Source organism: Mustelus asterias, chromosome 1 (genome assembly GCF_964213995.1).
Source record: "Mustelus asterias chromosome 1, sMusAst1.hap1.1, whole genome shotgun sequence".
NCBI classification, from domain to species: Eukaryota; Metazoa; Chordata; class Chondrichthyes; order Carcharhiniformes; family Triakidae; genus Mustelus; species Mustelus asterias.
In genome coordinates, this window is record NC_135801.1 from 187840243 (window position 1) to 187864510 (window position 24268).

At 45.5% G+C, this 24268-nt stretch overlaps 1 protein-coding gene across 1 annotated transcript in view; it reads left to right on the forward strand.

Annotated features, from left to right (window-relative positions):
* The window catches only part of LOC144500809 (dedicator of cytokinesis protein 2-like), a 1379043-nt gene that overhangs the window by 229355 nt on the left and 1125420 nt on the right, over nucleotides 1–24268 (forward strand). Inside the window, exons 9-10 of the mRNA XM_078224279.1 lie at nucleotides 17609–17690; nucleotides 20540–20675. Coding sequence (XP_078080405.1) covers nucleotides 17609–17690; nucleotides 20540–20675 — 218 coding nt within the window. The remainder of the gene's footprint in view (nucleotides 1–17608; nucleotides 17691–20539; nucleotides 20676–24268) is intronic.

The following is a 24268-nucleotide window of genomic DNA, read 5'->3' on the forward strand; positions in this document are numbered from 1 at the left end:
CTGAATCCAGGCAACTCCCAGTGTTAATAAGATTGCATGTCCTGGAGGGGGCCGAGGTGTTGCAATGGTTTTGAACACTGCTCCTTCACACTGAGGGCCAAGGCTTTCATCTATCATGACTGATGGAATACACATCTCTTCTCACTGGCCGCAATGATGGGATGGAAAATGAGTTTGGATCATATCCTCCTGGGTTTTAATCTATGCCACGAAAGTGACCGTAGCTCTGCATTGATTGACATTGGCCTGTCAGCATCAATCAGGCATATAGGAAGGATCGCTGGCAATACAAACTGGTGTACTGCAGTTGGGCAGAAACATGTCTTAGCAGCATGAAGTAGGAGCTTCTCTCCGCATTTAATTCATGCCATATTTTATCAGGAAGAGCATGAAGCTGAAGCCATGAGTGGGCTGTGGGAAGGTCAGGAGGAAGGAATTTCCTCGCTGCAGTGTGTGTGCTACATTGTAAGAACATAAGAACATAAGAAATAGGAGCAGGAGTAGGCCATCTAGCCCCTCGAGCCTGCCCCGCCATTCAATAAGATCATGGCTGATCTGACGTGGATCAGTACCACTTACCCGCCTGATCCCCATAACCCTTAATTCCCTTACCGATCAGGAATCCATCCATCCGCGCTTTAAACATATTCAGCGAGGTAGCCTCCACCACCTCAGTGGGCAGAGAATTCCAGAGATTCACCACCCTCTGGGAGAAGAAGTTCCTCCTCAACTCTGTCTTAAACCGACCCCCCTTTATTTTGAGGCTGTGTCCTCTAGTTTTAACTTCCTTACTAAGTGGAAAGAATCTCTCCGCCTCCACCCTATCCAGCCCCCGCATTATCTTATAAGTCTCCATAAGATCCCCCCTCATCCTTCTAAACTCCAATGAGTACAAACCCAATCTCCTCAGCCTCTCCTCATAATCCATACCCCTCATCTCCGGTATCAACCTGGTGAACCTTCTCTGCACTCCCTCCAATGCCAATATATCCTTCCTCATATAAGGGGACCAATACTGCACACAGTATTCCAGCTGCGGCCTCACCAATGCCCTGTACAGGTGCATCGAGACATCCCTGCTTTTATATTCTATCCCCCTCGCAATATAGGCCAACATCCCATTTGCCTTCTTGATCACCTGTTGTACCTGCAGACTGGGCTTTTGCGTCTCATGCACAAGGACCCCCAGGTCCCTTTGCACGGTAGCATGTTTTAATTTGTTTCCATTGAGATAGTAATCCCATTTGTTATTATTTCCTCCAAAGTGTAAGTGTGGGAGGATTTACTGCATTTATAATGTCTGGCCGATATTCGAGATATTTGCGCTCCTCCAATTGCGCACCCATGATTTGTATCGCTCCACCATTTTTTGATTTGATTTATTACTGTCACATGCATTAGTATACAGTGAAAAGTATTGTTTCTTGCGTGCGATGCAGACAAAGCATACCGTTCATAGAGAAGGAAATGAGAGAGTGCAGAATGTAGTGTTACTGTCATAGCTAGGGTGTAGAGAAAGATCAACTTGATGCAGGGTAAGTCCATTCAAAAATGTTTTGAGTTTTTTTTTCTTTATTTTTTCACAACATGTGGGCATCACTGGGAAAACTAGCATTTGTTGCCCATCCCTAATTGCCCTTTTACTGAACATTTCAGAGGACAGTTAAGAGTGAACCATATTGCTGTAGGTCTGGTGTCACATATAGGCCTGACCAAGTAAGGACAGCAGATTTCCTTCCAGGTTTTTGTGAAAATCAATGATCATTTCATGCTTGCTGTTGCTGAGAGTAGGTTTATTGTGTAGATTTATTAATTGAATTTAAATTCTATCAGATGCTGTGGTGGGATTTAAACCCATGTCCCGCTAATGTGATGTAAGCCCGTTATTCAAAAAGGGAGGTAGAGAGAAAACAGGGAACTATAGACCAGCGAGCCTAACGTCGGTACTGGGGAAGTTGCTCGCATTCATTATCAAAGATTTCATAACTCGGCATTTGGAAGGCAGTGGGTATAATCGGACAAAGTCAGCATGGGTTTACAAGGGAAATCTTGCTTGACGGTCTATTGGAATTCTTTGAGGATGTAACTAGTAGAGTTGAACAGAGAAAACCAACGAATATGACTTATTTAAACTTTCAGAAGGTTTTCAACAAAGTCTCACATAACAGACTACGATGTAAAAATAAAGCACATGGAATTGCAGGTAATGTCTTGAGATGGATAGAAAGCTGGTTAGTAGATAGGAAGCAAAGATTTGGCAGAATGGGTCTTTTTCCGATTGGCAGGCAGTGACTAGTGGGGTTGCACAGGGATCTGTGCTAGGACCCCAACTGTTCACTTGATAGATTAATGATTTGGAAGAGGAAACTAAATATATTACTTCCAAATTTGCTGATGGTACAAAGTTGGGTGGGAGGGTGAACTGTGAGGAGGATGCAGAGATGCTTCAGCATGACTTGGGCAGGCTGAGTGTGAGGACATCTACATGGCAGATGCAGTACAATGTGGATAAATGTGAGGTTATCCACTTTGGTAGCAATAATAAGAAGACAGATTATCATAGAATCCCTACTGTGCAGAAGGAGGCCATTCGGCCCATCGAGTCTGCACTGACAACAATTCCAGCCAGGTCCTATCCCCATAACCCCATGTATTGAACCTGCTAATCCCCCTGACACTAAATAGCAATTTAACATGGTCAATCAACCTAACCCACACATCTTTTGGACTGTGGGAGGAAACCGGAGCACCTGGAGGAAATCCATGTAGGAATGGGGAGAAAGTGCAAATTCCTGGTGACCCACACCAGGAATCGAACCCGGGTCCTTGGCACTGTGAGGCAGCAGTGCTAACCACTGTACCACCCTGCCGCCCCAATTATTGCTTGAATGGGTGCAAATTGAAAGAGGTGGATACTGAGCGAGACCTTGGCGTCCTTGTGCATCAGTTGCTGAAATCAAGTGTGCAGATACAGCAGGCAGTAAAGAAGGCAATGGTATGTTAGCTTTCATAGCAAGAGAATATGAGTATACGTATAGGGATGTTCAGCTACAATTGTATAGGGCATTGGTGAGGCCACACCTGGAGTATTGTGTGCAGTTTTGGTGTCCTTATCTGAGGAAGGATGTCCTTGCTATAGAGGGAATGCAGCGAAGGCTTATCAGGCTGATTCTTTGGATGGCAGGTCTGACATGAGGAGAGATAAAGTCGGTTAGGATTATATTCACCGGTGTTCAGAAGAGTCAGAGGGGATCTCATAGAAACTTATAAAATTCTAGCAGGGTTAGACAGGGTGGATTCAAAAAGAATGTTCCCGATGGTAGGGAAGTCCAGAATTCGGAGTGATAGTTTGAGCATAAGGGGTAAACCTTATTGAACTGAGGTGAGGAGAAACTTCTTCCCCCAGAGGGTGGTGAACGTGTGGAATTCACTACCACAGAAAGTCGTTGAGGCCAAAACATTGTCTGATTTCAAGAAGAAATTAAACATATCTCTTGGGGCTAAAGGGATCAAGGGATATGGGGGGAAGGAGGGATCAGGATATTGAATTTGATGATCAACCATGATCAAGATGAATGGTGGAGCAGGCTCGAAGGACCGAATGGCCTACTCCTGCTTCTAGTTTCTGTGTTTCAATGTCCCCTCAACATCAACCTGGCCTTCTAGATTACTTATCCAATAACACTAGCTCTATGCCATTGTGTCCCCAATGATCCCTTTTTATCCTTTGATGTGGTTTCTCGTTTGTTGAGAGAAACTAATAAAGATTACAGGTATTCCATTTTTTGTCACAGGCAAATGCATTTTTATTTTTATTAAATGGCGAGGGTTTTTTTATCCACAGAAGAGTAAAATATTTTGCAACTATATTGCTGTGAAATCTGAGGGCTGTTTATAGTATATGTTGGATGATTGATCATGGGAATTACCTGGGAGGCATAGATGTGGCATGAGGTGGCATGGGTGATGTGAGGGGACATGGGCTGGCATGGGGTATGGGTGAGGAGTTGAGGTGAGGGGTGAAGTTTCGGAGGCCTGCGCGCAATTGCTTGTCCCACAGGGAGGCGATGGCCTAGTGGTGTTATCGCTAGACTATTAATCCAGACACTCAGCTAATGTCTGGGGACCCGAGTTCAAATCCCGCCACCGCAGCTGGTGGAATTTGAATTCAATAAAAAAAAATCTGGAAATAAGAATCGACTGATGACCATGAAACAATTGACGGAAAATCCCATCAGGTTCACTGATGTTCGTTAGGGAAGGAAATCTGCCATCCTTACCTGGCCTTCCCATGAGGGGAAACATCCACTGGAGCAAGCTGAGAGGGGTGATTGAAAGCAGCAGTGCTGGTAAGAGATTAATTGGATTAACTGAATTGTTTATTTATTTAATTAGTCAGCTAGTGTGTGTATTTTTTTGGCCTTTACTTTAACAGCAGTTTTTCAAGTTTAAAGTGAAAACTAGAAGTGGGCAGCAAAGGAGTCTGGGAAGGGTTTTTATTTTAACTTTAAAAGTCAGTTACCTGGGAGGTTCCCCCTCATTGATCCACTGGAGCAAGCTGAGAGGGGTGATTGAAAGCAGCAGTGCTGGTAAGAGATTAATTGGATTAACTGAATTGTTTATTTATTTAATTAGTCAGCTAGTGTGTGTTTTTTTTGGCCTTTACTTTAACAGCAGTTTTTCAAGTTTAAAGTGAAAACTAGAAGTGGGTAGCAAAGGAGTCTGGGAAGGGTTTTTATTTTAACTTTAAAAGTCAGTTACCTGGGAGGTTCCCCCTCATTGATCCACTGGAGCAAGCTGAGAGGGGTGATTGAAAGCAGCAGTGCTGGTAAGAGATTAATTGGATTAACTGAATTGTTTATTTATTTAATTAGTCAGCTAGTATGTGTATTTTTTTGGCCTTTACTTTAACAGCAGTTTTTCAAGTTTAAAGTGAAAACTAGAAGTGGGCAGCAAAGGAGTCTGGGAAGGGTTTTTTAAGCGCGTGAAGTATAAAAGGTAGGCTGCAGTATACAGCGGGCAGCGTCGGGAGCGGGCAGTGTAGTGTGTGGGAAGCAGAGTGTGAGCTATAAGACTTTGGCTCACAGGGCTTAGGCTGAAAGGGCGAGCAGGGGTGAGTTGAATTCATTTTTGCACTTTCTACCTGGTACTGGCAAGGTATCTAGAGGGGATGGGTGTGCAGGCAGTGCAATGTTCCTCTTGCACTATGTTTGAGGTGAGGGACGACGACAGTGTCCCTACTGATTACACCTGTGGGAAGTGCACCCATCTGCAGCTCCTCCAAAACCGTGTTAGGGAACTGGAGCTGGAGTTGGATGAACTTAGGATCATCAGGGACGCAGAGATGGCCATAGACACAAGCTTTAGGAATACAGTTACTCCGAGGATTGAAAACAGATGGGTGACGGTGAGAGGGGCTGGGAGGAAGCAGTCCGTGCAGGGATCCCCGGTGGTCGTTCCCCTTAGCAACAAGTATTCCGCTTTGGATACGGTTGAGGGGGATGACATACCAGTGGGGAGCCGCAGTGAGAGGATCTCCAGCACTGTGTCCATCTCTGTGGCTCGGGAGGGAAAGGGGGAGAGCGGGAGGGCGATAGTTATTGGGGACTCGTTAGTTAGAGGGATAGATAGGAGGTTCTGTGGCAGCAAAAGAGACTCACGGATGGTATGTTGCCTACCGGATGCCAAGGTCCGTGATGTCTCAGACCGTGTTTTCCAGATTCTGAAGGGGGAGGGGAAACAGTCACAAGTCGTGGTGCACATTGGTACCAATGACATAGGTAAGAGAAGGGACGGGGATTTAAAGCAGGAATTTCTGGAGCTGGGCTGGAAGCTGAGAGCCAAGACGAAACATGTGGTCATCTCTGGTACGTTGCCGGTACCACGTGATAGCGAGTTGAGGAACAGGGAGAGAGTGCAGTTAAATATGTGGTTGCAGGGATGGTGTAGGAGGGAGGGTTTCAGATACGTGGATAATTGGAACACGTTCTGGGGAAGGTGGGACCTGTACAAACAGGACGGGGTGCACCTGAACCAGAGGGGCACCAATATCCTCGGAGGGAAATTTGTTACGGCTCTTCAGGGGGGTTTAAACTAATTTGTCAGGGGAGTGGGAAAGGGAGTTGTAGTCCAGAAGTCAGTGAGGGTGGTGAGGTATTGGGGAAGGTATCAGGGTCAAGGGTGGGTACTGGTAGACAGGAAGGTGGGTTGAAGTGTGTCTACTTCAATGCAAGGAGCATCCGGAACAAGGTAGATGAACTTGGGGCGTGGATTGGTACTTGGGACTACGATGTTGTGGCCATTACGGAGACGTGGGTAGAACAAGGACAGGAATGGTTGTTGGACGTTCCGGGGTATAGATGTTTCACTAAGTGTAGGGAAGCTGGTAAAAGAGGTGGAGGAGTGGCATTGTTAATCAAGGATAGTTTAACGGCTGCGGAAAGGCACTTCGTGGGGGATCTGCACACTGAGGTAATATGGGCTGAAGTTAGAAATAGGAAAGGAGCGGTCACGTTGCTAGGAGTTTACTATAGGCCCCCAAATAGTAATAGAGATGTGGAGGAAGAAATTGCTAAGCAGATTATGGATATGTGTGGGGGTCACAGGGTAGTTGTCATGGGGGACTTTAACTTTCCAAATATTGATTGGAACCTTTGTAGGTCAAATAGTTTGGATGGGGCAGTTTTTGTGCAGTGTGTGCGGGAGGGTTTCCTGACACAATATGTGGATGGGCCGACTAGAGGTGAGGCCACATTGGATTTGGTACTGGGAAATGAACCGGGCCAAGTGTTAGATTTGGTTGTGGGAGAGCAATTTGGAGATAGTGACCACAATTCGGTGTCTTTTGTTATTGCAATGGAGAGGGATAGGGCCGTACGGCAGGGCAAGGTTTACAATTGGGGGAGGGGTAATTATGATGCGATTAGGCAAGAATTAGGGGGCATAAGTTGGGAACAGAAACTGTCAGAGAAAGGAACTAATGAAAAGTGGAATTTTTTCAAGGAACAAATACTGGATGTCCTTGATAGGTATGTTCCTGTCAGGCAGGGAGGAAATGGCCGAGTGAGGGAACCATGGTTCACAAAAGAGGTGGAATGTCTTGTGAAAAGGAAGAGGGAAGCTTATGTAGGGATGAGGAAACAAGGTTCAGATGGCTCGATTGAGGGTTACAAGTTAGCAAGGAATGAGCTGAAAAAGGGGCTTAGGAGAGCTAGGAGGGGACATGAGAAGTCCTTGGCGGGTCGGATCAAGGAAAACCCCAAGGCTTTTTACTCTTATGTGAGGAATAAAAGAATGACCAGGGTGAGGTTAGGGCCGGTCAAGGACAGTAGTGGGAACTTGTGTATGGAGTCAGTAGAGATAGGCGAGGTGATGAATGAATACTTTTCTTCAGTGTTCACCAAGGAGAGGGGCCATGTTTTTGAGGAAGAGAAGGTGTTACAGGCTAATAGGCTGGAGGAAATAGATGTTCGGAGGGAGGATGTCTTGGCAGTTTTGAATAAACTGAAGGTCGATAAGTCCCCTGGGCCTGATGAAATGTATCCTAGGATTCTTTGGGAGGCAAGGGATGAGATTGCAGAGCCTTTGGCGTTGATCTTTGGGTCCTCGCTGTCCACGGGGATGGTGCCAGAGGACTGGAGAATGGCGAATGTTGTTCCTCTGTTTAAGAAAGGGAATAGAAATGACCCTGGTAATTATAGACCGGTTAGTCTTACTTTGGTGGTTGGTAAATTGATGGAAAGGGTCCTTAGGGATGGGATTTACGACCATTTAGAAAGATGCGGATTAATCCGAGATAGTCAGCACGGATTCGTGAAGGGCAAGTCGTGCCTCACAAATTTGATAGAATTTTTTGAGGAGGTTACTAAGTGTGTTGATGAAGGTAGGGCAGTTGATGTCATATACATGGATTTTAGTAAGGCGTTTGATAAGGTCCCCCATGGTCGGCTTATGATGAAAGTGAGGAGGTGTGGGATAGAGGGAAAGTTGGCCGATTGGATAGGCAACTGGCTGTCTGACCGAAGACAGAGGGTGGTGGTCGATGGAAAATTTTCGGATTGGAGGCAGGTTGCTAGCGGTGTGCCGCAGGGATCAGTGCTTGGTCCTCTGCTCTTTGTGATTTTTATTAATGACTTAGAGGAGGGGGCTGAAGGGTGGATCAGTAAATTTGCTGATGACACCAAGATTGGTGGAGTAGTGGATGAGGTGGAGGGCTGTTGTAGGCTGCAAAGAGACATAGATAGGATGCAAAGCTGGGCTGAAAAATGGCAAATGGAGTTTAACCCTGATAAATGTGAGGTGATTCATTTTGGTAGGACAAATTTAAATGTGGATTACAGGGTCAAAGGTAGGGTTCTGAAGACTGTGGAGGAACAGAGAGATCTTGGGGTCCATATCCACAGATCTCTAAAGGTTGCCAGTCAAGTGGATAGAGCTGTGAAGAAGGCCTATAGTGTGTTAGCTTTTATTAACAGGGGGTTGGAGTTTAAGAGCCGTGGGGTTATGCTGCAACTGTACAGGACCTTGGTGAGACCACATTTGGAATATTGTGTGCAGTTCTGGTCACCTCACTATAGGAAGGATGTGGAAGCGCTGGAAGGAGTGCAGAGGAGATTTACCAGGATGCTGCCTGGTTTGGAGGGTAGGTCATATGAGGAAAGGTTGAGGGAGCTAGGGCTGTTCTCTCTGGAGCGGAGGAGGCTGAGGGGAGACTTAATAGAGGTGTATAAAATGATGAAGGGGATAGATAGAGTGAACGTTCAAAGACTATTTCCTCGGGTGGATGGAGCTATTACAAGGGGGCATAACTATAGGGTTCGTGGTGGGAGATACAGGACGGATATCAGAGGTAGGTTCTTTACGCAGAGAGTGGTTGGGGTGTGGAATGGACTGCCTGCAGTGATAGTGGAGTCAGACACTTTAGAAACATTTAAGCGGTTATTGGATAGGCACATGGAGCACACCAGGATGATAGGGAGTGGGATAGCTTGATCTTGGTTTCAGATAAAGCTCGGCACAACATCGTGGGCCGAAGGGCCTGTTCTGTGCTGTACTGTTCTATGTTCTATCCTTTCATCCTCTGTCAAGTCCCCTCAAGATCTCATGTGATTCAATAAGGTCACCTCTCATTCTTCTAAACTTCAATGGGTGCAGGCCCAGCCTGTTCAACATTTTCTCATCACTTACCACCTACATCCCAGAAATCAATTGAATGAACCTTCTCTGAACTGCTTCTAATGCAATTATATTCTTTCTTAATTAAGGAGACCAAAAGTGCGCACAATGCCCCAGATGCAGTCTCACCAAGGCCCTGTAAAGCTGCAGCAAGGCTTACCTAATTTTATACTCAATTCCCCTTGCAATACATGCCAACATTCTATCTGTCTTCCTAATCACTTGCTGCATAGCAACGTTTTGTGATTTATGCACCCTGACACACAAGTCCCTCTATGTAGAGTTCTGCACTCTCTCTCCATTTAAATAATATACTGCTTTTCTCTTCTTCCTGCCAAAGTGGGCGAGTTCGCACTTCCTCACATTATACTCCACCTGCCAAATATTTGCCCAATGTAAATCCATGTGGACACTCCTTGGGTGGAATTCCCCGAAGGACTAAGTCCCGAAGCAGAGGTTGGGGGGGCGGGGTGGGGTGGGGGGGGGGGGGGGGGGTGGTTGGGGACACATGGAGTGTTTCCCACTGTGGAGGCCGGCAGGAAAACACGCCAATACCTCCCGGCCCCAATCTTATTAATTACGCAACCGGGTGGTTTGCGCTGTATTCCGTGGCGGGTCAGCTCTGATGGCGAGTAATCTGCCTGCCGTCCTTTCTGACCGCCATATTGAAAAGGCGCACAACGTCACTGACCGACCCACGGTTGGAGAAAGAAGATGGACCTCCTGAAAATGAAGATAAATCTCCGGGAGAACTCCAAGACCGAAAGGTGGACTTCCTGAGAGTGATGATGGATCTCTGGGTGAACTCTGAGACTGAAAGGTAGACCTCATGAGAATGACGATGAATCTCCGGGAAAATTCTGGAAGATGGACCCCACTCTCTAGGACGCCGACTCTGGAAGGTCTACCTGCAGATGCTCCCCAGTCCAGCACCCCACCCTCCCCCCCTTTCCCCCAGCACCCCCATCCAATGTTACATATTCCAGTGTCCAGGATTGCAGACTGCTATCATCCCAAACTCTGGAGACAACCCCAGCATTGTTCAAATGTGCCCCATCATTTGAACGCCATATTGTTCCAATATGTTTCTCACCGGCGTGCTTTCCCCCTGGCGCCATGGAGAATCGGGCATGGGTGGTTGGGCCTTCATCTACATCCGATTACCAAATGAGTCTCATGCCAGCCTCCAGTGGGTTTCCTGATCTGCCATGGCTGGCACCAGTGGAAGATCCCGCTGTAAATTCACTTGAATATAAAATAGATTTTGGGTTCTCTTGTCGCCATTGAACTCACCGACTGGGGCCTGGGAGAATCCTGCGCTTCATGACAACTCTCTGTATCATCAGCAAGTTCATCTAACCTACTTTCAGTCCCCTCATCTCAGTCATTGATATATGAACGTACGAATTATGAGCAGGGGTATGCCACTCGGCCCCTCGAGTCTGCTCCGCCATTTGATAAGGTCCTGGTTGATTTGACTGATCCACTTTCTTGCCTACCCCCATTATCCTTTGACTCCCTTGTCAGTAAGGAGTCTGTCTAACTCAGCCATAATATAGATATGTGGATAGAAATGGTAAAATGTTGAGGCCCGGGGGGTGGGGAGGGGGACTCCTAAATACTGAGGAAGGCCCAACAGTGGCTAGCTAAGTGCCTGCTGGGCACTTAATTTTGTCAGGCTTCCCCCTCAGAAGTGATGTGGGATTCCCTATGGTCTCTAATCAGTGGGGACATTCCCTGTCACCTACATTGAATCCCAGATTGCAAGTGTTTGGTTTTGCCAAACGATTATGATCTTTAGAAAAAAATATGGACATGATTTTCTGTCACGGGGCAACATTAAAGTTAAAGTTTATTTATTAGTCACAAGTAAGGTTTACATTAACACTGTAATGAACTTATTGTGAAATTCCCCTAGTTCCCACACTCCGGCGCCTGTTTGGGTCAATGCACCTAACCAGCACGTCTTTCAGAATGTGGGAGGAAACCGGAGCACCTGGAGGAAACCCACGGAGACACGGGGAGAACGTGCAAACTCCACACAGACAGTGACCCAAGCTCGGGAATCGAACCCCGGTCCCTGGCACTGTGAAGCAGCAGTGCTAACAACTGTGCTACCGTGCCGCTAGGACAAGGCAAAACGTAGTGCCACTCTGTAATTGAGATTGTTTTGGTGGGCCAGCTGTTTTCGTACTTACTTATCTTTTATTTATTCGTGGAACATGGGTGTCGCTGGCTGGCCAGCATTTATTGCCCATCCCTAGTTGATCTTAAGAAGGTGATGGGGTTTCACAGACGTTGATGGGCCACCTCCCTGTGTCCTGGAAAGGTGATGGTGGACCTTCTCGAGTCATTGGCACTGATTTTGCAGTTCAATAGGATCATTTGGTCATTCAGGGAACCGTGAGGAGTCACCCACATGGGTGTGAGTTTGGAGTCACGTACAGGCCAGTTGCCTTTTCTCAAGGACATTTGTTGGGTTTTTTGAACAATCCAAACAGCTTGATGATGGCTCTTACTAACACCAGAGCTTTTTATTTCCAGATTCTCTTTTAAGTGCAATGGATAGTCAGAAGCTTTTTCCCAGGGTGAAAGAGTCAATTACTAGGGGGCATAGGTTTAAGGTGCAAAGGGCAAGGTTTAAAGGAGATGTACGAGGCAAGTTTTTTACACAGAGGGTGGTGGGTGCCTGCAGCTCGCTGCTGGGGGAGGTAGTGGAAACAGATAGGATAGGGACTTTTGAGGGGCATCTTGACATATGCATGAATAGGATGGGAATAGAGGGATATGGTCCCCAGAAGGGTTGGGGGCTTTAGTTCAGATGGGCAGCATGGTTGGTGCAGGCTTGGAGGGCCGAAGGGCCTGTTCCTCTGCTGTAATTTTCTTTGTTCTTTGTTCTTTGAAATCCTCAAACTGTCATAGTGGAATTCAGCTAAAACAAATTGGGCGTGATGGGGGGAACATGGGTGCAACCATGTTTCGGATGCTGGTGATACCCAGGGCATTATTCCAGCAAGTGCCAAAAAAGCGGCTGCCACTGGATTTGCCATGCTATTCCTTGTCAGCACACAGGGGAAAACTTCCCTTTTCTTCACAACAGCGCCCTGGCATCTTCCACAACCACCTCAGTGTATCATATGAAGGTCGGCACCTCTGACTGTGCAGCACTCCCTCCGCACTGCACCAGCATTGGCCTCGATTTTCCTGCTGAAGTCTCTGGAATGGGACTTGAGCCTCTTAAGTCTCTTTCTCTCTCTGTGCCTCGAGTTGGACCAAATGATCTGTCCCTGCCCTGGAAATTCTACACAATTCCGGCTAATGGGACTCTAGGGAGCGGAAAGACAAAAGAGTCGGTCAGTTGGTAAGTTGAGCTGAAATTAGCTGAGGGATCTGTCCGTCACGCAATCCGATCATTCCAGTCTGTGTGGCGGAGTGCCACAACGGGCAGTACCTAGTCCCTGCTGAGCTGACGATGAACTGTTCTTATAAACAAACACACACACTCACACAATTACTTGGCACAGTGCAACGATGAGGTAAACGGTCAACTCAGTTTATTTCTAGTATTTCCATTTGCACCTGGAAAGTTGACAAATTATATCCGTTCACTCGTAGGTGCAATCAAACTGCACGGAATGATAGGCAACATGCTGGAATTGGTGTGAAATTAAACTTGAGTTTGGTTAAATCTGAAGAAAACGTATTTCTTTTTCGTTTAAGGAATTCTGATTTATTGGAACAATCTTACGGAAAATACAATATATATAAAAAAATCACCACTGAATGCAATTTGAAACTGTAATTACTGAGAATTTAGGTCTTACACAGTTCAGAATATTTCCCATTTGTCACTGTCAATTTCATGCTTCCTTTGACTCCGCTGAAGCTGATCAGATGCTGATTTAACAAATCTAAAGGAGCAAGCTATTTCAGAACTTGCCAACGTGGTGGCTCGTTTAAAGGGGCAGTGAACCCGGCCACCTGAGATGGCTAAAACCATCATGTCAGCGACATAGTGGTGTTCCTTGTGACAGCTACGCACTCTTGCTTAATTTGCTACGCATGAGTTCTGAGAGCATAAGGGCTTTCCGAATACTTTATAGAACCACAGAATCCCTACAGTGCAGAAAGAGGCCGTCCGGCCCATCGAGTCTGCGCCGACTCTCCGAAAGAACATCTCACCAGGCCTTTCCCTCCACCCGCAATCCCGCACAATTAATTTGATTTGATTTATTGTTGTCACATATATTAGTATACAGTTTTTTAAAATTCATTCGTGGGAAATGGGCGTCGCTGGCTGGCCAGCATTTATTGCCCATCCCTAGTTCCCCTTGAGAAGGTGGTGGTGAGCTGCCTCCTTGAATCGCTGCAGTCCATGTTCTGTGGGTTGGCCCACAATGCCGTTGTAGGGAGGGAATTCCAGGATTTTGACCCAGCGACTGCGAAGGAACAGCGATATGATTCCAAGTCAGGATGGTGAGTGGCTTGGAGGGGAACTTGCAGGTGGTGGTGTTCCCATGCATCTGCTGCCCTAGTCCTTCTGGATGGAAGTGGTCGTGAATCTGGAAGGTGCTGTCTAAGGATCTTTGGTGAATTGCTGCAGTGCATCTTGTAGATAGTACACACTGCTGCTACTGAGCGTCGGTGGTGGAGAGATTGAATATTTGTATGTGTGCTGCCAATCAAGTGGGCTGCTTTTTCCTGGATGGTGTCAAGCTTCTTGAGTGTTGTTAGAGCTGCACCCCAAGTGGGGAGTATTCCATCACACTCCTGACTTGTGCCTTGTAGATGGTGGACAGGCTCTGGGGAGTCAGGAGGTGAGTTACTCGCCGCAGTATTCCTAGCCTCTGACCTGCTCTTGTGTTTATGTGGTGAGTCCAGTTGAGTTTCTGGTCAAGGATGTTGACCAGAACACCCCAAGGATGTTGACAGTGGGGGATTTAGTGATTGTAACACCATTGAATGTCAAGGGGCAGTGGTTAGAGTGTCTCTTATTGGTGATGGTCATTGCCTGGCATTTGTGCGGTGCGAATGTTACTTGCCACTTGTCAGCCCAAGCCTGGGTATTGTCCAGATCTTGTTACATTTGAACGTGGACTGCTTCAGTATCTGAGGAGTCGCGAATGGTGCTGAACATTGTGCAATCATCAGCGAACATCCCCACTTCTGACCTTATGACAGAGGGAAGGTCATTGATGAAGCAGCTGAAGATTGTTGGACCTAGGGCACTACCCTGAGGGACTCCTGCAGAGATGTCATGGAGCTGTGATGACTGACCCTCCACAACTCAGTGAAAAGTATTGTTCCTTGCGTGCTATACAGACAAAGCATATGGTCCATCGAGAAGGGAAAGGAGAAGGTGCAGATTGTAATGTTACAGTCAGAACTAGAGTGCAGAGAAAGCTCAACTTCATATAAGGGAGATCCATTCAAAAGTCTGATGGCAGCAAGGAAGAAGCTATTCTTGCGTCTATTAACTTTCTTTTTGTACTTTGTCAAACATCTTTTGCAAGACTATGGACTCAACAAGAATAGTCCCAGGGATGAGAACCTTCAGTTATGAGGATGGATTGGAAAGGTTGGGACTGTTGGCCTTGGAGAGAAGAAGGCTAAGAGGAGATTTGATAGAGATGTTCAAAATCATGAGAGGGCTGAACAGAATAGATAGGGAGAAACTGTTGCCCTTCGTAAAAGGATCAAGGACGAGAGATTTAAAGTGATTTGCAAAATAAGCAACTATGATATGAGAAAAACCTTTTTCACACAGCAAGTGATTGGGGTCTGGATTATGCTGTCTGGAAGTGTGATGGAGCAGGTTCAATTGAGGCATTGAAGAAGGCATTAGATGATTATTTGAATGGAAACAATGTGCAGGGGTACGGGGAAAAGGCAGGGGAATGGCACAAAGTCATAGAATCCCTACAGTGCAGAAGAAGGCCATTCAGCCCATCGAGTCTGTACTAACAACAATCGAACTCAGACCCTATCCCCGCAAACTCACTAATTTACCCCATTAATCCCCCTGACACTATGGGACAATTTAACAAGGGCAATCCACCTAACCTGCACATCTTTGGACTGCAGGAGGAAACCGGATCACCGAGAGGAAACCCACGCAGACACGGGGAGAACGTGCAGACTCCGCACAGACAGTGATGCTCGTTTGGAGAATTGGTGCAGACATGATGGGCCAAATGGCCTCCTTCTGCACCATAACAACTCTGTGATTCTGAACCTCAGCTGCAATGCCCTCACTACCCTTCTCTGTTACTTTATTAAAGGACACAATCAAATTAGTCAAACCTGATTTGTCTTTAACAAATCAGTGCTGACTTTCATTTATCAGCCCAGGCTTTACCAGACACTAATTAATGTTTTTTTTTCCCAGAATATTGTCTTTAAAATCAGTGAAGTTTGAAGAAGAAAGGTTGCAATATATCCTACAATTAAAATTCACCCTCCAGCCTGTTGGGATAGTCTATTACTTTGATAATTGCAGTGTGAATATTGCTGAAGAGACACATGCTGCTGAAACTTTTTCACTTGCACTTCTCAGGACAAACACAAGAATGTCAAATTTCAAACAATCACAACTATTTTTATTACAAGACAAAAAGGTGCTGATTGGCTGGCAAGTTGACTCTGATTGGCTGAGGTGTTACCATGGAGAAAGGGAGGCGATGCCCCATAGGTTTTATTGCAAGACTATTGATCCAAAAACCCTACTAATGTTCTGGGGACCCGGGTTCAAATCCCGTCACGGCAGGTGGTGGAATTTGAATTCAATAAAAGATATCTGGAATTAAGAATCTACTAATGACCACAAATCCATTGTCGATTGTTGTAAAAAGACATCTGGCTCACTAAGGTTCTTTAGGGAAGGAAATCTGCTGTCCTTACCTGGTCTGGCCTACCTTTGACTCCAGAGCCACAGCAATGTGGTTGACTCTCAACTGCCCTCGGGCAACTGGGGATGGGCAATAAATGCTGGCCAGCCAGTGACGCCCATGTCCCACGAATGAATAAAAAAAACAATGGGTAACTATAATTCTTGTGTTTGTCCTGATGAGTGCAAGATGAAAAACTTCAGCAGCATGGCTCTCTTTACATCAATGTCCAAGTTCTGTGCTACCAAGTGAAAATTCTAGTGTGTCTGATTGCACATAATGCGAGTGATTTTCACCTGTTATATCAGGGTAATCCAGCTGAGCAAATTGCCTGTCTGTTGGTGATTGAATCTAATCTTCACCCCACTGGAGCCAATGGGAATGGAATCCAGGCAGCTTCCTCAATGGTCAAGTGGCCAGGTCTGCCCATTTATCATCCAATCAGTGAAGGTGTCCATTCACCTCAATACCTTCAACAGTGAGTCACAGAGTAATCCGGAGAGGAAGAAAGGTTGATGAACGCAGTTACGAGATAATGCACATTCTTTAGAATCAGCCTGTCTCTCAGTATACTTGGGACATCCTGGTGGCCCTACACAGATCTCCCACTGAGGGATTACAACAATGAGGTACAGTCAGGGTGGCACAGTGGTTAGCACTGCTGCCTCACAGCTCTACAGACCCGGGTTCAATTCCTGGCTTGGATCACTGTCTGTGTGGAGTCTGCATGATCGCCCTGTGTCTGTGTGGGTTTCACAGGGGATTTTCACAGTAACTTCATTGCAGTGTTCATGTAAGCCTACTTGTGACACTAATAAAATAAACTTAAACTTTTCCTCCGGGTGCTCCAGTTTCCTCCCACAGTCCGAAAGACGTGCTGGTTAGGTGCATTGGCCGTGCTAAATTCTCCCTCCGTGTACCCGAACAGGCGCTGGAGTGTGGGGACCAGGGGATTTTCACAGTAACTTCATTTCAGTATTAATATAAGCCTACTTGTGATACTAATAAATAAACTTTAAACTTTAAAACTACTACAGAGCAAAGTGAACTGAAGGTGGTGCCTGACCTCGACATCCTTTGTAGATGTTGAGAGGAGAAAACAAATGCTGAGTTTTGGTGTTATGCAGTTCATAGACTTTCCATAGAATCCCTACAGTGCAGAAGGAGGCCATTTGGCCCATCAAGTCTGCACAGACTGCAATCCCACCCAGGCCTTATCCCCACAACCCCATGCATTTACCCTAGCTAGTCCCCCTGACACTAAGGGGTAATTGAGCATGGCCAATCCAACTAGCCCGCACATCTTTCGGGCTGTGGGAGGAAACCAGAGCACCCGGTGGAAACCCACGCAGACACGCGGAGAACGTGCCGACTCCGCACAGACAGTGACCCCAAGCCGGGAATCAAACCCGGGTCCCTGGCACTGTGAGGCAGCAGTGCTAACCACTGTGCCACCGTCCCGCCCCTTTGCAGTTGCAGTCACCTGTTGAGTCTACCTTGCTACAAGTTAATTTTCTTCTAAAAACAAAATGTTTTTATATTTTCAGTGAAAACTATTTATTCCGCTGGGCAAGCACTGGCCTTCCAAAGGAGATTGAGATGCTGAATAACCTAAAGGTGGTGTTCACGGTAAGTATTAAATAGAGTTTTACAGCACAGAGAGAGGCCATTTGATTGGATTTGATTTGATTTATTATTGTCACATGTATTGGGGTAGAGCGAAAAGTATTGTTTCTTGCGCACTATGCAGACAAAGCATACCGTTCATAGAGTACATTTTATTTTATTCACTCTTGGACATGGGCATCGCTGGCTGGCCCAGCATTTGTTGCCCATCCCCAGTTGGCCAAGGGCAATTGAGAGTCAACCACATTGCTGTGGCTCTGGAGTCCCAGGTAGGCCAGACCAGGTAAGGACAGCAGATTTCCTTCTCTATAGGACAGTAGCAAACCAGATGGGATTTTCCAGATGGTTTCACAGTCATCAGTAGATTCTTTATTCCAGACTTTTTAAATTGTATTTAAATGCCACCATCTGCCGTTGTGGGATTCAAAGCTGGATCCCCAGAACATTAGTTGCGTTTTTGGATTAATGGTCTGGCGATAATACCACCAGGCCATCACCTCTCCTAACTTGCACAAAGGGGAGAAAGAAAGGGGCGGGTGCAGAATGTAGTGTTACAGTCATAGCTCGGGTGTAGAGAAAGATCAGCTTAATACGAGGTACGTCCAATCAAAAGTCTGACATCAGCAGGGGAAGAAGCTGTTCTTGAGTCGGTTGGAACGTGATCTCAGCAATTTGACCCAACTGGGAAATGCCAATCAGTCAGCCAATGGTTATTCCATTCCTTCTTCTGAAGTGCATCCATGGTGCCTGCCTCAAACACTCCATGTGACACCAAGTTCTGCATTTTCCCTACTCTGAGGGAAAAGGTTTCTTCCGAGTTTTTAAATTGAATTCCTGAGTGACTGTGCTCTTTATATGGCCTCTGGTTTTGGACACCCGACAAGTAGAAACTATTCTCCATGTCTGTCCTCTCAAACCACTCGAGAATTTTAAAACCTCCATCAGGTCCCCTCTCGATCTTCTCTTTTCCAATGTAAAGACTTTGTTCAATCTTTCCTGTTAAGTTATACCTCTTGGTTCTGGTATCATCCTTGTAAATCGATTCTTTTGGACTCCTGCCGATGTCTCAGGACTTTAACACAATTATATTTAGTTTGTGAAAGGGCCACCTTTACCAATTGACAGTGGACATGATAATGGAAAGATTTTTATTTCTTATCAGATTCATAGAATCCCTACAATGCAGATTTGGCCCATCTCGACTGCACCGACTCTCTGACAGACTATCTTACTCAGGCTCTCTCCCCCACCCTATCCCCGTAGCCCCACACATTTCCAATGGTTCATCCTCCTAACCTACATAACTTGGGACATTAAGGGACAATTTAGCATGGTCATTCTAGTATGTTCAAATGCAAAAAGGTCTGGACAATATCCAGGCTTGCGTTGACAAGTGGCAAGCAACATTCAAGCCACACAAATGCCAGGCAATGACCATCACCAATAAGAGACACTCTAACCACCACCCCTTGACATTCTGTGGTGTAACCATCACTGAATCTCCTACTGTCAACATCCTTGGGGTTACCATTGACCAGAAACTCAACGGGACTCACCACATACACAGTGGCTAGAAGAGCAGGTCACTTGCCTGGGTGAGTGCAGCTCCAACAACACTCAAGAAATCCAACACTATCTTGGACAAAGCAGCCAACTTGAGGGGCACCTCATCCAACACCTTCAACACCCTTCATCATGGGCGCACCATGGCAACACTGTGTATCTTCTACAAGATGCGTTGCAGCAACTCACCAAGAGCTTTTTGGCAGGCCTTTCCATGGGAGTCTTCTCCAAGACCTTGACAACCTTCCAAAACAAAAGAAACAGTAGGTAGTGTAGACCATCCAGCCCCCTGAACCTACTCTGCTATTCAATAAGATCATGAATGAAACTTGACCTCAACTCCACCTCCCAGCTCAACCTTCAGATCCCTACTCAAAAAAATCTTTCTATCCCACTCTTGACTATATTCATGAGTTGGTTTTTATATCTTAAGGTGGGATTTTATGGCCTTGCTCATCTTAAGACCATAAAATCCCGTCCGAGGTACGGATAAAGTAGATGTGGAGTGGATGCTTCCTCTTGCGGGGCATTCTAGGACGAGAGGTCATAGTCTGAGGATAAGAGGTAGCAAATTTAAAACAGAGTTGAGGAGGAACTACCTCTCCCAAAGGGTTGTGAATCTGTGGAATTCGCTACCCCAAAGTGTGGTGGATGCTGGGACAGTGAGTAAATTTAAGGAGGAGTTAGACAGATTTTTAATTGTTAATGGGCTGAAGGGTTATGGGGAGAAGACAGGAAAGTGGGAATGAGGAGCATATCAGCCATGATCGAATGGCGGAGCAGATTCGATGGGCCAAATGGCCTAATTCTGCTCCTATATTATGAATTTATAAGGTCAACGGACTTTCCCATTGTCTGCCCCTTGCCTGCTCCAATTCCCATGGCGGGTGGGGCAGTAAAATTCCAGCCTTAGTGTCTGGTTAGAAGTTGATTTCATTTGATTTTATTTATTATTATCACACGTATTAGTATACAGTGAAAAATATTGTTTCTTGCATGCTATACAGACAAAACATACTGTTCATAGAGTACACAAGAGAGAAAGAAAGGAGAGGGTGCAGAATGTAATGTTACAGTCATAATTAGGGTGTAGAGAAAGATCAGCTTAATATAAGGAAGGTCCATTCAAAAATCTGATGGCAGCAGAGAAGAAGCTGTTCTTGAGTCGGTTGGTACATGATCTCAAAGCAGAACAACTTTATAACATGTCAGTCATAAGCAGCAAAAAAAAACTCCACTGTGAAGAATTGGAATTGTTATTCAATTACTTTCTGATCTTCTTACTTTAGGATCTTGGAAGCAAAGACTTGAATCGGGAAAGGATTTACTTAGTGTGTCAGATAGTACGGGTTGGAAGAATGGAACTGAAGGAAACCAATGCCAAGAAGATGACCCAAGGATTGAGGCGTCCATTTGGAGTTTCAGGTAGGTTAAAAATGTATATGTTGCAGGAACATGGTCAAACATTCCTGGATTCAAGTATAAAGGAGCAGCTTGTCAACTTTGAACTGGAAAAATATAACAATTGGCAGGAAGAAAAAGCACATTTATTATTGATCCTAATCCCAGTCACTTACTCACATATTGCCATGCTTTCCAAAGAACAAAGAACAAAGAAAACTTGGGCCTACACTGGAATATTCTCCCTTTTTTCCTTCAGTTTTTGCTCTCTCTCTCTCAATTTCTATAAAGTTATTATTCCAATTTGTTACTCATTCTTGTTGTATGAACCCATTTCTCTACGCCCTAACATTTGCCTTGTTTTCTCTCTTGCCTCTGCATGATTTTTGTAATTTAGATGTATTCATTGAATTCTATTTTTTTCTTCGTGAATTCTTCATGCTTTGGAAAGGGAAAACAAAAATGATTATTCCAAGTGTTCTCAATTGTGTACTAGGTAACATTTGAACAGTTAAGGTGTCCACTCAATATAACTGCTCTATTCGACTTGTGTTTGTCCCTGCATGATTTTTAGGTAGCATGGGCCTCCAACCCTCCAAGCCATGGTGCCCGAGAGAACTAAAACCCCTACCCTTCCGGGGAACCATACCCCTCTATTCCCATCCTATTCATGTATTTGTCAAGATGGCCCTTAAAAGTCTCAATCCTTTCTTTCTCTGGAATTACATTTGGGAATGAGTTCCATGATCCTGCAATGTCCTGAATAAAGATTAAGGTTACAATGTTGCAGCCCTATCTCTAACCCTACCGAGATTGTTGGAAAACAACATTAATCCTTCAATTGTTTCAGACTGCTATCCACAGTCCATCTGGATTATCTTCTTTGTTAAATTACTGCACGGATCTCTGATCCATTAATCTATATTCAAAAGGGTGCCTCACATGAAAAGCACTGTTGTGAGCTCATTGCAATTGCAATGATACAAGGATGAAGCAGATATTTGCTTCATAGTACTGACCTTGAATGCTTGCACTGCACGTTTAGTCAGCCCATTTGATGAGGAGTGATAAAGTGTCGTACGGATATGTATTATTCCATTGAAGGCCATGAGCTTCAGGATTTCAGTATCTGTGAACGCTATCCCATTGTCTGAGGCAAGTACTTCAGGTACACTATGGGTGGCGATACATTGGCACAGCTTCTCATGTGTAGTACCTAAAGTTGAATACCTCTATCCATTTTGAATGGCCGTCTACTAACAAAAGGAACATCGCACCAATAAATAGGCCAACGTAACCCATGTGAACTCGTACACATGGCCAACCTGACCATTCTCACGAGTGGCACTGCAGCTGAAAGCTTTTGCTGAAAGTGTCACGTTGTTTGACATTCCTTCCTATAACAGAATTGATGCAAGGCCACCAAACATAGCTTCTCGCCAGCATTTACATCTTTGATACACCCGAACGGACAATGTGCAATCCCTCAAGTAATAACTCTCTCCCTGCTATGGGGGCCACCACTTTGCTCCCCAAAGCTCCTTGAAAGTGGAGTCACAGGTGAACACAGAGTTGTGGAGAAGGCATTCGGCATGCTTGGTTTCATTGGTAACATTGAAACAACATTGAATACAGGAATTGAGATGTCTTGTTGAAGTAAGGCCACACTTGGAATACTGTGTACAGTTCTGGTCACCCTATTATAGAAAGGATATTATTAAACTAGAAAGAGTGCAGAAAAGACTTACCAGAATGGATGGCCCAGTGGCACAGTGGTTAGCACTGCTGCCTCATGGTGCCAGGGACCTGGGTTCGATTCCCAGCTTGGGTCACTGTTTGTGGGGAGTTTGCACATTCTCCCCGTGTCTGAGTGAGTTTCCTCCCGGTGTTCTGGTTTCCTCCCACAGTCCAAAGATGTGCAGGTTAGGTTGATTGGATATGCTAAATTAACCCTTGGTGTCCCAGGATGTGATAAGTTAGAGGGATTAGCAGGGTAGCTAAGCGGGGATAGGACCTGGGTGGAATTGGTGTCGGTGCACTTGATGGGCCGAATGGCCTCCTTCTGTACCGTAGGGATTCTATGAATGCTATCGGGACTTGATGGTTTGAGTTATAAGGATAGACTGTGACTTTTTTCCCTGGAGCATAGGAGGCTTGGGGTGATCTTATAGAGATCTATAAAATAATGAGGGGCATAGATCAGCTAAGTAGTCAATATTTTTTTCCAAAGGTTGGGAAGTTTAAAACAGAGGGCATAGGTTTAAGGTGAGAGGGGAGAGATACAAAAGGGTCCAGAGGGGCATTTTTTTCATTCAGAGGGTGGTGAGTGTCTGGAACAAGCTGCCAGAGGTAGTAGTAGAGGCGGGTACAATTTTGTCTTTAAAAAAGCATCTGGACAGTTACATGGGCAAGATGGGTATAGAGGGATATGGGCCAAATGTGGGCAATTGGGACTAGCTTAGTGGTAAAAACTGGGTGGCATGGACTGTGGTATAAACCTCTATGATTCTATAAATGATGACACCATCCTCGCAACTGAGCTCATGTTTCCTGAGTTAATGAGGCTTCATTTCCTCTGAAGGAAGAGAATCACATAACATTTAAGAAGTATTTGGATGTGCACTTGTGATGCCAAGGCAGACAAGGATATGGACCAAGTGTTGAAAAATGTGATTAAAGTATTGGATGGCTTGTCTTTGACCGGCGCAGACTCGATGGGACAAAGGGTCTTTCTCTGCACTGTAGACCTTTATGGCTATGAATCTGTGATACTCTCATTCCACTACCCATGCAGCATCATATGTTTAATCTTCGATAACAGTGGGTGTCTATTCGTCCAGTACTTAATATTTTGTGCTGTTACAGGTAAAGAGTCCAGAAGGTTAAAGCCGTTACAATCTCTTGCGGGATTAAAAGGTCTGGTGTTCTTTTAGGCAATGATGGATGAAGTAAGGCATTGGTTATGTGAGCCCCTGACCGATGTTCAAAGGTATAATTGTAAGCCGATAAGAACAGTGCCCACTGCTGTATTCCAGCAGAAGCAATTTGTGGGGTTACCTTGTCCTCCTTGAAAACCCCTAGAAGCAGCTGGTCTGTGACGACGGTAAAATGTCTCCAGTAAATGTATTGCTGAAACTTCTAGATGCCGCAGATAACAGCTAGTCCTTTTTCTGTCTGAGAGTATCCGCTTTCCGCATCAGTTAGCGTGTTGGATACAAACCCTATGGGTCTCTGATCCCCACGCTTGTTCACAATTGGGCAACCGGGTCACATGACCTTCCCAATATGACCCCTTAAAGGGACCAGCGATTACAGTTGCCCTGCAGAGGTAGATGAATAGATGCAAAATTCATGGGGCTGGATATTCCAGCCACGTGCACCCCAAGACCGGAAAATCCTGCCTGAGCTCGACAGGCCTTTGAATGGTCCACTGAATTTTCTGTCTCACCTGCTGCGATTCCCTCCAGTGGGCAGGATAGCAAATTCCCGGCTATGATCTTTCAAAAGGCATTTGATAAGGATTGGAGGAACCATCTTGAGGGTGTAAAGAATTGGAAGCGTCTCCTGGCATTAATAGGAAACAAAGTTGGAGAGGTGATGGCCTAGTGGTATTATCG